The sequence below is a fragment of the Trachypithecus francoisi genome, unplaced genomic scaffold (genome assembly GCF_009764315.1).
Source record: "Trachypithecus francoisi isolate TF-2019V2 unplaced genomic scaffold, Tfra_2.0 Lachesis_group2, whole genome shotgun sequence".
In the NCBI taxonomy this organism is placed as follows: domain Eukaryota; kingdom Metazoa; phylum Chordata; class Mammalia; order Primates; family Cercopithecidae; genus Trachypithecus; species Trachypithecus francoisi.
In genome coordinates this window covers 52,740,354-52,758,858 of record NW_022681465.1, presented here as the reverse complement: position 1 = coordinate 52,758,858, position 18,505 = coordinate 52,740,354, and the positions used below count along the sequence as shown (strand labels likewise).

Sequence of the window (18,505 nt, the reverse complement as noted above, 5' to 3'; positions counted from 1 at the left end):
GCCTATTAACCATGGTACTGGTATATTCAAGTCAAGCTGTTAAAATACATTCATATAAACATAGAAAAGATTATGCATACACTCTGTAGAGTTCTGTGGTTTGACTCTTGAAATCCAAATAAAAGTTATATTGCTTTTTGAGTAAAATTCTAGAATAGAGCAGTCTTTTATAAGACTAAGAGCTTCATCTAAGAGCTTGGAATGTCAATTACACCATTGGCTTGCTCTGTTCCTGCAAAATAGAGCAGATCACCATTTCGGAATGAGATACCTTCTCTCACAATAGCACAGGTGTACCCTCCACCCCCTTACTATACACCACAAAGAAACGTTTCTGGTTTACAATAATCTCTGTTGAGATTCTCTAATAACGTGTGTGGTGGGTGGAGGTGGTGACAGGAAATGGGGATGAAGAGGTAATTTCAGAGGAAGAATAAACTAAGGGGGCAAGTAGGATTTGGTAAGATGCAAGGGGTTAGTGACAGACATTTGGGTGACAGGGCAGGGAAAAATTTATCTGCATATATTAATAGTAGATAGGTTCTATACCCCACCTCTCTCTGCTATGAGATGTTAAAAGTATGGGAAGAAATAAACTATACTGACAGAATAAAATTTAGATTGTATGTATAAGAAATGTCAGCAGAAAATTTTAACTTTAAAGCCCTAGGTAATTAACATTTCTCTCTCCTTCAAACTGATATTAAGAAATCCAGCCAGGTGCAGTGGTACACACCTGTAATCCCAGCACTTTGGGAGGCTGAGGCAGGAGGATTGCTCAAACACAAGAGTTTGAGGCTGTCTGTAATGGTACTCCTGCACTCCAGCCTGGGCGACAGATCAACACCGTGTCTAAAAGAAAAATTCAATAAAACCATTTGCAAGTTGTCACGACTTATTTAAAGAATAATAATAGTTGCTTAATTGTGAGACTATTACTTTCAGAAAAAGGAAAAAAAAAATTTCAACGCCCATTTTGCATATTTTTTGAAATTAAAGAATTCCCATTTAGTAGACAATTTTTTTTCTAGGGATCTAATATACGACATTAAGACTGTAGTTAATAAAATTGTATTGTATGAGGGATTTTGTTAAATAAGTAAATTTCAGTTGCTCTTCTCACAAAAAGATGGTATATATGTTAATCTGCTTCCTTTTATCATCTATATATCCCATAACATCATATTGTAAACCTCAAATACACAATAGAGTTTATTTTAGAAAAAGAAAATTTCTATCATACTTATTAAATGAGCATATTATTTATTTATATGTAGATTTTCTTCTTAATTACTTAATTTATTTTGATGTGCTGCCAGCTTCCTGATGAGAAACGTAAGATGAAACTGCATAATACATTTCTGTTTTCTACCATTTCGAAGGCAAATCAGACCAAATAGTTGCGAGGTGGGTGGAGAAAGGAATCCTAATCTAAATTCAATGATTGGTACATTTGCAATAAGTACATTCAGAAAGTTTCCCATTAAAATAGGGGAAAAGAGTGTAGTAAGGCCAGTTCTCTAACTTACTGGCGGGAACGTTTGTTTCAGAGAGAGAGAGAGAAGAAGGGGGCAAGGAGAGACTTGGAAAGTACACTTGGGTCTCTCTGAAGTTGACAAGAGAGAGTTTGCCCTAGGGTCTCATATATAACAGGCACTTAGTAGATTCTGAGAAATCAATTAGCACCTGAAGAGATATACATTCAGGTCATGCATGGTTGTGGTTGTAGTGAATTTCATTTTGTATGCAAAAACCAATATGAAGCAATGCTGTGTTTGTGCAATGTATGCAAAGATTCTGTCTCTGATATGCTTGTACTGCTGTGATTGAAACATTATCATATTTATTTAGATTGGAAAATGGGATTTACTACATCAGACAGTTGGGTTTTTGGCGCGAAATTCTGGTATGATAGTCTAAAATGGCAAGGAAGTCCTTATAGATCTATGAGCAATTGGAAGTGTTAGAGTTCTTGCTCTGAGTAGAATATGAACTGAAAGAATACTATACTTTGTTAATTGGAGCTAAAAATCAGAAACTGTAAAGTGAATGCCATAGTCTTTAGTAGAATTAAGTATTCTTAATATGAGTTGATGGTTAGCTAAATTATTGTATAGTTCTGATTTACAATTAGAGTTCTTCTTTATTTTCTTTCCTGGAAAAACAAAACAAACAAACAAATAAAACATTTCAGTGAGCATTATGACCATCCATCAGTTTCTTACCATACTGACATGTGACATGTTGGCATACTTTTGTGTCTTCTCTCTCTGCTTTTCTCCACCCCACTTTTTTTTAGAGCCACAAACATACTTGACAGAACTTCCATCTGTAATTACCCAATAAGAAGATCATGAGATATGTTTGTATCAGTCTTATTTTTTTAAAGTAAAGAATTTACTTAGAAACTCAAGTAAATCTATAATAGGAATGAGGGTTTTTACTCTATTCTTGGCCTAGGAGTTTGTAAATATACAATACTGATCAGATATTTCCTTATTTATCCTTGTGTTTGGCTGGAGAAACCTGGCTGAATGGCTCCTTTTAACTTCATTATTTACAAAAGGGTATAAAATATGATAGAGGTTCTTTATATGCTTGACACTGACCCATATTTCTTACTTAAAATCTTTTTTCTGTATTTAAATGAAAGTTTTGGTGTCACCAAACAGGGTAAGTAAGAATTTAGTGTATCTGTGTCTAATATTTCTTAATCATGAATTCTAGTTTTATTTAAGTCTAATGAAGCAAAATAAAAGGGTTGTTTGTATGTGAAATGATAGTATGAGCAGTTTAAGATATGCACATTTTTAAACTCCAGTTAAATCCCATGAAATCGTACTGAATAGTTTAACTGAGTCTGGCTTAATTCAACTATATTCAAATAGTTTTAGCAATGAGAGACTCCTGGCTTAGATAAAAATTATCGATGTGAATATTTCAAGAGATTCTTTAGTACAGAAGGCATTTTAAATACTGCCTCTCATATAGTTTAAACATTTTCTTCACATTCTTTTTTCATAGCATAAAGTTTACCTTCAATGCAAACTGTATTAAGAGGATGTTATCATCTCAATATTTTATGGTGTCCTATTTTAAAACATATACACCATGGATACTATATATAAGATCAGAGTAACAACTTTAGTGACCTAATATTGAAGAAACCTAGTCTTTTTAATTATATTTTTTTAAAATGACAAGGCATTTAATCATTTCCCTGCGCTTGGCAATTGCTAATAATTGCAACATCTGTGTCAGAAGTAATCTGTATTCATTTTATGTTTTTATAATATACTAGAGTTATATATTTATCTCACTTCTCTTTGTGGCAGAAATATTTTCTCATTCATTTGAATATCCATGTGCTGTAGCTTGTGTAGTTAAAAAGCTGAATGTATAGAATGGAATGGAATAGAGAGATAAGAAATGAACTGTAGTGTGTAAAAGTTCAATAGGAAGGGTGTTTAGTTAGGGTAGGAATAACCCAGTCCTACACAGAAGTATTTTAGTGAAATAATTTAGTGAAGATGTGGTGGGATACAAAAGAGAGTTTTCTTTCTTGTTTCTATTAGAATAAAAGGGATAAATGTATATGTCTTCTGATTACATAAAAGTCTTATTGTCTGGGTTTTTAATTTAAAAAAAAATTCACGGAACTTCTGTGGAATTTGTCTTAGTAGTTCCTACACTTCTATATTTGTCTTGATTCATAAAATAGATTAGCATATAAGCAACACTGATTCCTCTTCAGTAGGGTTTTCTTTTCTCTGATGGAACAGCAAATGCTAGATATTGTTGCTTCTATACATAGAAGGAAATAGCTTTTTGCAACAGGAGCAATTCAGGAGAAAACAGTTGTTTTCTCCCCTTTAGATGATAGGGTGGGAAGCAGGGTTGGCTCTGTCATAATGGATTCTCCTCAACACTTCTCAGGTTCAGCCTATGCATGTGTGTTATGGATTGGGGATAGTTTGAAAATGAATTCTGCAGTATTATTCCTGTGGGCAAGGTGGTGAGCAGTGTGGAATTCTTTGTCTTCTTTATGGATCAGTACATCCACAGGCACATTTTCATACTGCCTTGTCACTAAAAGTAAGGCAGCTGCAGTGACAGGACCCTGTCCTGGGACAGTTGAATGCCTCGATCATGAGGCCTCAGAATTTCCTCTTTCCTAATGCCCAAGACAAGGAGCTTTGCTGATGTATTTCTGATAGCAGAAAAGGCCATTGAGCTTAGTGGTTGGTACCATATGGCAATTTACAATCTAGGAAATATTCTGATGACATGTGCTTTTCGAAGAATGCTAGGTGGAATATTTAGATAGGAGTCCTGAACTTTCTTCAGAGAAGATGTTTAAAAAAAAGAACTAAAATTGACCTAATCTGGGTCACATCCCATGAAGGATAAAGGTCTACAGGTGTGGAAGGCTCTTTCTGGTCCTTTCAGTGAGCTATTTCCAACAGAGCCCTCCTGTTCAGAGCTTCCCACTCTTGTGCATGGGATGTGGTTAAGCTCTTGTCTCAGTGCCACAGTGGGTAGAGGATGCCATTGCAATATGAAAGGGCTATAAATAATGCTCTCTTGTTTTTCTATAAAACAATGTGCTCTAGAACAGATTATAAAGGGGCCAGAAGGAATCTCTTCTCATTTTCTTATTGAATAGAGAGTGTATAAATATTCCCTTACATAAAGGACAATTACTTTTTCTATATAGATCGTATATAGAAATAGATCTATAGAAAAAGTAATTACTTCTATATGATATGGCCTTGATTTTTAATTTTTAAATTGTTTTTATATGAAATAGTCTTAATTTTACTCTTTTTGCAGTTCACACAAAGATGAATTCCTGCACTTCAAGATTGCATTGTATATGTGATTCCTTGCTTCATTTTAAGGACTATGTCATTTTCTTAAATGTGTTGATGAGTCTTTATAACCTGTTTTAATAATGTTAAATTGAATTCATTTTTCTTATTGTTAATACAAAAACAGCAAATTTGAAGACTGAGAACCATATAAGAGGGTGATTGCACTTAATTATGAAAAGATTTGAATCCTTCTTTGTGTGTGTGAGTGTGACCAGCCTTGCTATCAATTTCTTCTGTCATATACTGCCAAATTTTCTATTTAAGTATTGTGAAAACTCTGTTTTTTTCAGGTCGAATGAGTGATTTGAGTGTAATTGGTCATCCAATAGATTCAGAATCTAAAGAAGATGAACCTTGTAGTGAAGAAACAGATCCAGTGCATGATCTAATGGCTGAAATTTTACCTGAATTCCCTGACATAATTGAAATAGACCTATACCACAGTGAAGAAAATGAAGAAGAAGAAGAAGAGTGTGCAAATGCTACTGATGTGACAACCACGCCATCTGTGCAGTACATAAATGGGAAGCATCTAGTTACCACTGTGCCCAAGGACCCAGAAGCTGCAGAAGCTAGGCGTGGCCAGTTTGAAAGTGTTGCACCTTCTCAAAATTTCTCGGACAGCTCTGAAAGTGATACTCGTCCATTTGTAATAGCCGAAACGGAATTGTCTACTGCTGTGCAACCTAATGGATCTACAGAAACAACTGAATCTCTTGAAATTACATGGAAGCCTGAGACTTACCCTGAAACATCAGAACATTTTTCAGGTGGTGAGCCTGATGTTTTCCCCACAGTCCCATTCCATGAGGAATTTGAAAGTGGAACAGCCATAAAGGGGACAGAATCAGTCACAGAGAGAGATACTGAAGTTGGTCATCAGGCACATGAACATATTGAACCCATATCTCTGTTTCCTGAAGAGTCTTCAGGAGAGATTGCCATTGACCAAGAATCTCAGAAAATAACCTTTGCAAGGCCTACAGAAGTAACATTTGGTGAAGAGGTAGAAAAAAGTAATTCTGTCACATACACTCCTACTGTAGTTCCAAGCTCTGTATCAGCATATGTTTCAGAGGAAAAAGCAGTTACCCTAATAGGAAATCCTTGGCCAGATGATCTGTTGTCTACCAAAGAAAGCTGGGTAGAAGCAACTCCTAGACAAGTTGTAGAGCTCTCAGGGAGTTCTTCAATTCCAATTACAGAAGGCTCTGGAGAAGCAGAAGAAGATGAAAATACAATGTTCACCATGGTAACTGATCTATCACAGAGAAATACTACTGATACACTCATTACTTTAGACACTAGCAGGATAATCACAGAAAGCTTTTTTGAAGTTCCTGCAACCACCATTTATTCAGTTTCTGAGCATCCTTCTGCAAAAGTGGTGCCTACCAAGTTTGTAAGTGAAACAGACGCTTCTGAGTGGATTTCTAGTACCTCTGTTGAGGAAGAGAAAAGGAAGGAGGAGGAGGGAACTACAGGTACGGCTTCCACAGTTGAGGTATATTCACCTACACAGAGATCGGATCAATTAATTTTACCCTCTGAATTAGAAAGTTCAAATATAGTTGCATCTAGTGATTCAAGTACCAGGAAAAGTTTTATGTCCTTGACAACACCAACACAGTCTGAAAGGGAAATGACAGATTCTACTCTTGTCTTTACAGAAACAAATACATTAGAAAATTTGGAGGCACAGACCACTGAGCACAGCAGTATCCATCAACCTGGCATTCAGGAAGGGGTGACCACTCTCCCAGGTAGTCCTGCCTCTTTCTTTATGGAGCAGGGCTCTGGAGAAGCTGCTGCTGACCCAGAAACCACCACTGTTTCTTCATTTTCATTAAATTTAGAGTATGAAATTCAAGCCAAAAAGGAAGCAGCTGGCACTTTGTCTCCGCATGTGGAAACTACATTCTCCACTGAGCCAACAGGACTGGTTATGAGTACAGTAATGGACAGAGAAGTTGCTGAAAATATAAGCCAAACATCCAGGGAAATATTGATTTCAGAGCGATTAGGAGAACCAAATCATGGGGCAGAAATAAGGGGCTTTTCTACAGGTTTTCCTTTGGAGGAGGATTTCAGTGGTGACTTTAAAGAATACTCAACAATGTCTCATCCCATAGCAAAAGAAGAAACAGTAATGATGGAAGGTTCTGGAGATGCAGCATTTAGGGATACCCAGATGTCACCATCTACAGTACCTACTTCAGTTCACATCAGTCACATATCTGACTCAGAAGGACCCAGTAGCACCATGGTCAGCACTTCAGCCTTCCCCTGGGAAGAGTTTACATCCTCAGCTGAGGGCTCAGGTGAGCAACTGGCCACAGTCAGCAGCTCTGTTGATCCAGTGCTTCCCAGTGCTGTGGGAAAGTTTTCTGGTACAGCTTCCTCCATTATTGACGAAGGATTGGGAGAAGTGGATACTGTCAATGAAATTGATAGAAGAACCACCATTTTACCAACAGCAGAAGTGGAAGGTACGAAAGCTCCAGTAGAAAAGGAGGAAGTAAAGGTCAGTGGCACAATTTCAACAAACTTTCCCCAAACTATGGAGCCAGCCAAATTATGGTCTAGGCAAGAAGCCAACCCTGAAAGACAAGAAATTGAAAGTGAAACAACATCAGAGGAACAAATTCAAGAAGAAAAGTCTTTTGAATCCCCCCAAAACTCTCCTGCAACAGAACAAACAATCTTTGATTCACAGACATTTACTGAAACTGAACTCAAAGCCACAGGTTATTCTGTACTAACAACAAAGAAAACTTACAGCGATGATAAAGAAATGGAGGAGGAAGGCACTTCTTTAGCTAACATGTCTACTCCAGATCCAGTTGCAAATGGCATGGAATCTTATACAACTCTCCCTGAAGCTACTGAAAAGTCACATTTTTTCTTAGTTACTGCCTTAGTGACTGAATCTATACCAGCTGAACATGTAGTCACAGATTCACCAATCAAAGAGGAAGAAAGTACAAAACATTTTCCCAAAGGCATGAGACCAACAATTCAAGAGTCAGATACTGAGCTCTTATTCTCTGGACTGGGATCAGGAGAAGAAGTTTTAACTACTCTACCAACAAAGTCAGTGAATTTTACTGAAGTGGAACAGATCAGGAACACATTCTATCCCCACAGTTCTCAAGTGGAAAGTACCTCAAGTGACAAAACTGAAGACTCTAACAGAATGGAAAATGTGGTAAAAGAAGTTGGACCACTCGTGTCTCAAACAGACACCTTTGAAGGTAATGAGTCAGTAACCAGCACAACCTTAATAGAAACTTTAAGTGACACTGGAGCAGAAGGACCCACGGTGGCACCTCTCCCTTTCTCCATGAACATCGGACATCCACAAAATCAGACTCTCAGATGGGCAGAAGAAATCCAGACTAGTAGACTGCAAACCATAACTGAACAAGACTCTAACAAGAATTCTTCAACAGCAGAAATTAACGAAACAACAACCTCATCCACTGATTTTCTGGCTAGAGCTTATGGGTTTGAAATGGCCAAAGAATTTGTTACATCAGCACCAAAACCATCTGATATGTTTTATGAACCTTCTGCAGAAGGATCTGGAGAAGTGGATATTGTTGATTCATTTCACACTTCTGCAACTACTCAGGCAACCAGACAAGAAAGCAGCACCACGTTTGTTTCTGATGGGTCCCTGGAAAAACATCCTGAGGTGCCAAGCACTAAAGCTGTTACTGCTGATGGATTCCCAACAGTTTCAGTGATGCTGCCTCTTCATTCAGAGCAGAACAAAAGCTCCCCTGATCCAACTAGCACACTGTCAAATACAGTGTCATATGAGAGGTCCACAGACGGTAGTTTCCAAGACCATTTCAGGGAATTCGAGGATTCCACCTTAAAACCTAACAGAAAAAAACCCACCGAAAATATTATTATAGACCTGGACAAAGAGGACAAGGATTTAATATTGACAATTACAGAGAGTACCATCCTTGAAATTCTACCTGAGCTGACATCAGATAAAAATACTATCATAGATATTGATCATACTAAACCTGTATATGAAGATATTCTTGGAATGCAAACAGATATAGATCCAGAGGTACCATCAGAACCACATGACAGTAATGATGAAAGTAATGATGACAGCACTCAAGTTCAAGAGACTTATGAGGCAGCTGTCAACCTTTCTTTAACGGAGGAAACATTTGAAGGCTCTGGTGATGTTCTTCTGGCTAGCTACACTCAGGCAACACATGATGAATCAATGACTTATGAAGATAGAAGCCAACTAGATCACATGGACTTTAACTTCACAACTGGGATCCCTGCTCCTAGCACAGAAACAGAACTAGACATTTTACTTCCCACGGCAACATCTCTGCAAATTCCTCGTAAGTCTGCCACAGTTATTCCAGAGACTGAAGAAATAAAAGCTGAAGCAAAAGCCCTGGATGACATGTTTGAATCAAGTACCTTGTCTGATGGTCAAGCTATTGCAGACCAAAGTGAAATAATACCAACATTGGGCCAATTTGAAAGGACCCAGGAGGAGTATGAAGATAAAAAACATGCAGGTCCTTCTTTTCAGCCAGAATTCTCTTCAGGAGTCGAGGAGGCATTAGTAGATCATACTCCCTATCTAAGTATTGCTACTACCCACCTTGTGGATGAGAGTTTAACAGAGGTGCCTCATGTGATGGAAGGATCCAATGCCCCATATTACACGGATACAACATTAGCAGTTTCAACATTTGCAAAGTTGTCTTCTCAGACACCTTCATCTCCACTCACTATCTACTCAGGCAGTGAAGCCTCTGGACACACAGAGATCCCCCAGCCCAGTGCTCTGCCAGGAATAGATGTCGGCTCGTCTGTAATGTCTCCAGAGGATTCTTTTAAGGAAATTCATGTAAATATTGAAGCGACTTTCAAACCATCAAGTGAGGAATACCTTCACATAACTGAGCCTCCCTCTTCATCTCCTGACACAAAATTAGAACCTTCAGAAGATCATGGTAAGCCTGAGTTATTAGAAGAAACGGAAGCTTCTCCCACAGAACTTATTGCTGTGGAAGGAACTGAGATTCTCCAAGATTTCCAAAACAAAACCGATGGTCAAGTTTCTGGAGAAGCAATCAAGATGTTTTCCACCATTAAAACACCCGAAGCTGGAACTGTTATTACAACTGCCAATGAAATTAAATTAGAAGGTGCTACACAGTGGCCACACTCTACTTCTGCTTCTGCCACTTATGGGGTCGAGGCAGGTGTGGTGCCTTGGCTGAGTCCACAGACTTCTGAGAGGCCCACGCTTTCTTCTTCTCCAGAAATAAATCCTGAAACTCAAGCAGCTTTAATCAGAGGACAGGATTCCACAGTAGCAGCATCAGAACAGCAAGTGGCAGCGAGAATTGTTGATTCCAATAATCAGGCAACTGTAAGCCCGGTGGAATTTAATACTGAGGTTGCAACACCACCATTTTCCCTTCTGGAAACTTCTAATGAAACAGATTTCCTGATTGGCATTAATGAAGAGTCAGTGGAAGGCACGGCAATCTATTTACCAGGTAAGATCACAACATTGATAAATCTGTTTCCAAACCTGGAAACAGTCCCTTGGTGCTAATATTTATATGTATATAATTTTTATTGTGATATTAAATCAATGGAGAGTTTCATATTATTCACATAACAGCAGGCCAGGCCACAGTATTGAGTTCATAATGAGATGAAATAACAGTAAGTATAGATTAGTTTTGGACGTTAAAGTAGACTTTGTATTTTACTGGATTTTAGAAATAATATACAATTACAACATGGAAAATATGAAATTATTAATGTTATAAAAACTCAATTTGTTTTTACTCACAACTAGAGCATTGCTTTGTCATATGTCTCATAGTTATACATCTTAGGTTTAAAAGTAGATAAAAAGTCCTATTTTTAAACCTCCCCCCATTGATGGATGCTATTGGTGCAGTATCAAAATCTGCCAGGCCTTTAACATTTGAGAGTAGTAAATAGCTCTAATAACTATTTCAGAGTTTGTGCAGTATCAATATCAGCTCATACTTGTATGCCATGTCCTTGTTTAAGACAGTTTACATAATGTATCAAACACAGTGCCTACCAGTAGTGAGTAGTCATTTATTATATAAACATATTGCCTATTGAGAGAAGTTTTCTGTTTATTTACTGAATGTATGGAAAGCATGAATTTGATACTGATTCATATAAACCGTCTCTTCTGATTGTCACAAAAAGGCTGCATAAGACCTATGTGAAAGGGTAAGAGGTGAAGATTCAGAGAGGTTCAGTAACTTGCCCAAGGTGGCACAGCCACCTTGTGGTAAAAGTAAGATTTGAACCCAGCTTAGCTCTACTCTAAAGTCCATAGTCCTTTCACTGCTCTTTGCTGGTTTCAGTATAGTATAAAAATAAACAATTGATATTAAATAATATATGAACCAGGAATCTTGGAATATTTACTTTGTAGAATTTATTTTCGTCTTAATCTAGCCTGAGAATGTTAAGAAATCAGTTCTATTGATGTTTTCCCAGAATGTTATTATTTAAATTAACAATGTCAGTGGAATCCACAAATAGACATCACCAGCTAGCTGCTCCCTGGAAAAAGAGAAAAGAAATCCGTACTTTAATGTCTGTCTTGGTTGAAAATATATGTTTTATTTTAATTAATATGTTTCATGCCATGACTATCATTAAAATTATTCTTCTGATCATATCAATGTTACCTTTTGTGCCACCAATGCTTTATTTTGATGTGCTTCAGAAAGAGTAAAATAGTCAGAAAGTACAATGTTTAATAAATGGCTTGAAATATTTTGAGGAAAATTGATCAAAGGTAGTTGACATTGGGTTTTTGTTATCACTGTGTTTAATCTGTAAATGATAATCTAGTAATTTGGCTAATACTTATCGTTTTTTAATTTAGGTCAATATACTTCAGTTTGTTAAAAATATGCTATAAAACTAACTGGTAATAATTAGGTACATACAGAGTTAAGTAGGTACATACAGAGTTAAGTTTGACGAATGAGAAATATGTACCAATTATCCAGTTTGCAATATTTACCAAGAATTATAGTTTGCGTCTTCATTGCAAAACAAATGGTCTCTTTAGCTTCATTCAGTAAACTCATATGGGATTACCTGGTCTATCTGTTGCAGATTCAGCTTTCAGAGGTTGATATGAACTGTTTAGAGGAGAATAACATTCATAAAAACAGAAGTTTCCTTTTAACTGGAACGACTTCCAGTTCACAGAAAGACTCATTGAGTCCTTGTCTCATAGTCTCAGCATGGTGTCTAGTGTCAGTGGTGGGAATGGTAATAGTACTTCTTCACATTTGTGTGGCACACCACAGTCTGATTAAAGCACTTTCACATAGTGTCATTTGGATTCAGCACAAAGGGCAGCATGTGGCTATGGCGTGTGTTCACTGCAGCCTTGTCGTCCTGGCAGCGTACTTGTACTTTCAGATCCAGAAAGCTAAAAGTGTTAGGGAGATTTCAAACAGTTTTGGAACTACAGGAAAAAGTGTCTTAGAAAATTCGGGGGAGTTTGTGGAGAAGTTGATGTACTCATCTGAATTAACCTAATTTTAATGTGAATCCCAAACATGGGAAAGAGTACCTATCCAGGTTTATATTCATCCAGAATTTACTTAACAGTCAGAATTTGAGTTTGACTTTCTGGTGTGGGGAAGCCTCAATTATCTTTTATAGCAGTACCTTGTTTATCCTAATATTCTTTAAGCTAATGTTTCATAAGAAGTTAGACATCTTTCTTCTTTTATGTGTAATTATTTCAGGGTTTCAGGACTTAAGATTCTTGAAAATATGGGTGTATTCCATAGATAATCTAGTTTATTTCAATTATTTTGTAAAACTTTCAACTCTCATTTGGATCTTTGAACATTTGGAAATGTAAGCAATTCTGAAACAATATACAAAGAATAAGTATAAACTCAATGAAAATACACTTACCCAAGCAATATTGCAGTGTAAAATATATGCTTCAAGTGGTATAAAAGTATTTACACTTAGAAAACATATTTAAACTGTTTGTCCTCATAAATTTATGTCTTCAACCTTCATATTTATCTCCCAGGAGTGTCAGTTTTATTTGTATTTTAATAAGAAAATTATAATAAAAACTTGGTGTTTCATTTTAGGTGAGGTTTTTGTATTTGGGTTTGTTTTTCTACAGTAGAGTTTAATCCATGTGTTGCTTTTCTTCAAGTATAGTTTAAAGGAGTACATTTGGAACGTGTTTTTGGAAAAAGCATATTAATGTAGCAGAAGAGACTTCAGTGCACACTTTCGAAGAAAAACAGTTTCTGAGCATTAAGTGGTAAAAGGCAATAATAATTCAAATGATGATAACAAGCCAACCTGCTAAAAAGAATGCATGTTCTGTGTATCCAGCCATTTCACATGAACTAACCCCATTTAAAAGAATACATTTTCCATTCACTGTGCACATATGTGTAATCATTTTTGACTAAAATCAATTGCCATTATCATGCCAACTAAATCTGCAGTAGAATATATTAGTTGCCAGATGCAATACAAAAAATATCATGTAAGAGTAATCATGATTGAATCCCAGAAATGAATAGATGCAATTTGTAACAATTAGTTATAATGCCAAGAAACACTCCAGAGAGTAAAGTTAATGTTAATTTTTATATGTAGTAACTCTAAATTGCTATGGTAAAGCCTATAATATGGTAGCAATATGGGGCATTTTATGCTAAAATACACTGAAACATTAGAGATGGGCCTAATTGCTTTTCTTACTTTCCTGAATACGGTAGGACCTGATCGTTGCAAAATGAACCCGTGCCTTAACGGAGGCACCTGTTATCCTACTGAAACTTCCTATGTATGCACCTGTGTGCCAGGATACAGTGGAGACCAGTGTGAACTTGGTAAGATGGTACTTGACTGAAAGGGTGCAGTTCTTTCACAGAAGATATATTGGGGGAGAATTTATGTTGTCGAATCAATCAGAGATTTCAGAGAAACCCATGTGTAGATTAATTATATGTTAAATTAAGTTAAAAATCTGAGGGTAATTAACTAGGGCTGGAAAATGGGTACAGATGTTCAGTGAATTCTGTTAACACACCCAAGACTCAGTGAGGCCTGCTGAGTCTTTTTGTGTTTTTTACAGGTAGAATTTACAAATATAAAGATGCATAAATATTAACAAAACTGTACATCTATCCTCCAAATCTGCATATAAATAAAAATCAATTTCAGTATAAAAATCTTTTTAGAAAGCTAGACTTAAAAATTAGGAAAATAATAAAAATTAGAGAGCTTAGTCCTTAGTTTTCGGATAACTTTTTCTTGTCATCTGGAATGGGAAAGACCCTTCCCTGACTCCCAGGAACCAGCCCAACATGCCTCTGCCTCAGGAAGCTGTGCAATTGCTGTTTCCTGCCTCTCTTTTGGTTCCAACGAATATAATTGACCCTTACATATTCTTATTTAGGCATCCTTCTCTTTAAAGAAAAAAAAAGGCACCAGTGTTGATTTGGCTACATATAGACCTCACTTCTGAGAAAAGAATGATGAAATATGTTGTCCAGATGTTCCTTTTAGAGATATCATGAAGGTTTGCTTGATTTGCTTACAATGGTTGAGTAAAGAAAGTTCACCAATAACACTTTAAATTATACATAAATATTGGGATACAATCCCAACATTCATATTAAAAGAGTACTTAAAAAAAAAAAAAGTCACCGAGGCCAGGGCGGTGGTTCAAGCCCATAACCCCAGCAGTTTGGGAGGGCGGGGTGGGCGAATCGCTTGATCCTAGAAGTTCGAGACCAGCCTGAGCAACATGGCAGAACACCACCTCTGAAAAAAAAAAAAAAATTAACCGTGCCTGTAGTCCCAGCTACTTGGGAGGCTGAGGTGGAAAGACAGATTGAGCCCAGAAGGTCGAGGCTGCAGTGAGCCGTGTTTATGCTACTGCACTCCAGGCTGGGTGACAAAGTGTCTGGCACTCAGCAAGCACCATAAACGTGTTTGGTATTATTAGTATATAATAGCATCATTACTAAGACCATTTCTTTGGTAAGAATACATTATATGACTGAAAAATTTAACTTGCTTTGTTTATTCATTTAAAAATATTCTTAAACATTAAACTTTTAGTGTAATTGCAAAATGCTATGGAAATAAAGTCACTCATTTCATCAGGGGAGATCATATGTAGAAAGATTAGAATCTGTGTAGAAAGATTTTATTTGACATAGATTTTAAAGTTGGGAAGATTTGACAGGTGGTGGAGGCAGATATGGACACAACAAACAAAAGCACAGAGGCCAAAAACTACAGAAAGCATTTGAATGACGGCCTGGATCCAGGTATGCCTACTTAGGGGTTTGGGAGAGAGAGACATATTGGGAGACAGTACCAGAAAGCAGGTTGGGTCTAGAAAGCCCTGACGGTCTAAGAAGGTCCTGAGTTCAGGATACCGAATAGTGTTACTTCACACTCTAGTCAAGTGATTCTGAGACCTTAGCATGCATCAGAGGGCTGGTACAACAGATTGTTGTCTCCACCTCAAAGTACATGATTCAGTAGATTTGGGGTAGAATTGGAAATGTGGATTTTTAACATTGTTAGGTAATGCTGATGCTGTGGTCCAGGGAGCTCACCTTGAAGACTGCTGCCCTGGGCAATTGGGATCCATGGAATGTTTGGAAGTAAAGGAATAAAATTATCATGACTGTGTTTAAAAAAGATGACATTTAGCAGAGTGATGGATATATTGGAGAGGAAAGGGCCCAGGGATGGTGAGGCCAGTTAGATATTTTGAGTATTCCATGTGCGAGGTAATCAGAGAATGAGCCATGATTGGAGGTGGGAAGGCTGGGGGTGTTGATTCTTCATTAGTTTTGGGGCTTATCTGATTCATTTAGTAGCAATGGAGACAGTGAGCCTACTCTGAATACCTTCGACATTTTCTTAGGGTTGCTAAATTTAGGAAATAAAAATTCAGGATGGCCACTTATATTTGAGTTTCAAGTAAAAAAGGAATAACTTGATAGTATAGGTTTGCCTTAAATATAGCATGGACATACTTATGCTAAAAAATTGTACTTTTTTAAAACCTGAAATTCAAATTTAACTGGCTGTCTTGTATGTTGTCTTGCAACCTCACACTAAATGGAATTCTTTGATACTTTTTGAAAGTATTTTGTGAGCTTTTACTATTTTGTTTCAGATTTTGATGAGTGTCACTCTAATCCCTGTCGGAATGGAGCCACTTGTGTTGATGGTTTTAACACATTCAGGTGCCTCTGCCTTCCAAGTTATGTTGGTGCACTTTGTGAACAAGGTAAGAGTTATTGCAACATTTGTGTGGTGAACATTATTGATGTGTTTTAGCAATTTTGGCCTCAATGCATATTCTTTCCTGCAGTGGAAATTCACATTTCCTTAGGTTTCCTTATTCATGGATAGCTCAAAACATCTGAGTCATAGTGTTGACTTGATTATGGTTGTTTAGCTGATAGACTGGAATTGCAGGCAGGCACACTGAGCTGAATTTAAAGACATCCAGCCAATAGAAGAAATATTGTCATATGTATTTTTCTTGGGGACAGGCTAAGCACTGACCTTACTGTGGCTCGTGCACGAAGGAGTACTGAATTCAATGCTAGCTGTTTTTATTTTCTCCTTCTAAGCACTTGAGACTCAATGGATTTATTTTTCATAGTCAATCATATCTGGAGAATGAGTTGATATAGTTGTTAGAATACATTTGCCTTGGCACATGCTAAGTAGAAGATATTGTGAATCTGCTCACCAGGAAATTTTCCTACTAAAGAAAGGTTGACTTTTTCTGAATGAAAGAAAGCCCTATGTTCATGATGGCTTGAATCTCAAGATCCCTGTAATTTGCATTTTATGGCCAATCTGAGAGTATATTTTGGGTGGTTAATGGGAGCATTTCTTGGTCCATCAATAAGAAACAGATTGCGTGCTAAGCACACTCAACTTTGGAATGTCGATTTCCTCTACTTAAACTCGTACAGTGGTTTGGCTTTGATAAAAGTGTTCACTGCCAAACTTCCATTCCACCAGACAAACTGAAAATGCATTAGACACTCAGGCACATTGGTCTGGTCCCACATTCTGCTTCATGGTGTTAATCTGGACGTCACTGCAATGAATGCAAATCCAAAAGGAGCATGTATTGAATTGCCATTCCAAGTGGATGGATGATGGCTATATTTTTAGGTGTTGGTTTTTTCTTTTTTTATTGCATAGGGTGAATCTGTTTGTTTTAGGTTTTGAATATAAAGATAGACCAAGCAAGATCCTCTTCTTAAAGTAAAAACATTAGAAAGATGCCATTTGTTGAAGAAAACAAAAGCCTGAGACAGTTGAGACATTGCAATATGTTAAACATGATTCTGGCTTCTGTTAGTTCCAAGTACAAAAAGCAATTCAAAAAATCATTTGTTCAACATGGCACCTACTGTCTTCCAGGCACCGTTCTGGGCATTGGAGATAGAAATACGAACAAAACAAAGTCCCTGATCCTGGTGACTTAGCATAACTCTTGGCAGAGAATAAAATGTAATACTTTACAGACTATCAAATGCATCCTGGAACATTTCATTTGGTTGGCGTGACATTTCTATGCATTAAATGGGCTAGAAATTAAGGCTCAGAGGAAAAAAAGTGATGTGTTTAATGTCACACAGCTAGTAAATCATACAGTGGGAAAAGTGAACCTAAATGGCTTAACTCTATAGCCCAAGTTTCTCTGAATATCTTCACACTTCTACAGTAACTCTCAAAGATAAACCCTTTATTTATATGTTTATCTGATGGATTGAGTAGTAACAGATTTTTGGAAGGGACTTTGGTGCTGTTGACCTTTTTTCTTTCTTTTCAAAAGAATATTGAAAGTAAAAAGTGTTGATTAATTTTGTTTCTGGTGCCACCTAACTTTCAGGTACTTTCTATTTTATTTTCAAGCAAGTTTGATTTTCATGCACATTCTTTGCTGAGAAACATCGATCCCAGTCTGTTTACGCAGTGCAGCTGTGCTCCTGTGATTTATTGCCAGGATACTGAAAGATTTTTTTCTCCTCTTTTCAGGTTGCCTAAGAACAAATGTTTTCTTCATTAACAGCAACTTTGTTGTCTAAACAATTTTCTATCCAAAGTTCAGTGATGACTGTGTCGGTGTTCCTTCAGCTGAGGTTTTCTGTTCTCTGCACTAGTAACTTCCCAAGTCACAGTTACTCTGAAATAGGGGACACATTTTAGTGCAATAATTACAGATACACAATCTAGAAAGGGCTATTGGAACAGTAGAGAGGCAGTTCTGGCTGCACAAACTGCCCTAGCCAAAGTCAGTGATACAGCTTGCCTAGTGAGAAGTATAGAGCATGGGCACTTTCTTAGGACTTGACAGCTATATATCAGAGATGTTGAAAACATTACCTGTACAGCATCGGAAGAATACATTTTTTGGTGAAATTGTCTGTGATACTTTCACCTTCTATGTTCCTGAACAGGAGCTGTGCACACTACAAATCTGGGTTTGTATTGTAATCTATCGAAACAACCTATTTTTTTGT

At 37.0% G+C, this 18,505-nt stretch overlaps 1 protein-coding gene and 1 pseudogene across 4 annotated transcripts in view; both read left to right on the top strand.

Annotated features, from left to right (window-relative positions):
* The window catches only part of VCAN (versican), a 112,520-nt gene that overhangs the window by 61,590 nt on the left and 32,425 nt on the right, over positions 1 to 18,505 (top strand). For 2 of the 3 annotated variants that reach the window (XM_033179207.1, XM_033179206.1), the window contains 3 exons: positions 5,165 to 10,429; positions 13,706 to 13,819; positions 16,132 to 16,245. In XM_033179207.1, coding sequence (XP_033035098.1) covers positions 5,165 to 10,429; positions 13,706 to 13,819; positions 16,132 to 16,245 — 5,493 coding nt within the window. The remainder of the gene's footprint in view (positions 1 to 5,164; positions 10,430 to 13,705; positions 13,820 to 16,131; positions 16,246 to 18,505) is intronic. The other variant, XM_033179208.1, reaches the window with a different exon arrangement.
* On the top strand, positions 10,444 to 13,699 carry LOC117064953 (annotated as a pseudogene). Its single transcript, XR_004429762.1, has one exon. The product of XR_004429762.1 is annotated as an uncharacterized LOC117064953 (transcript).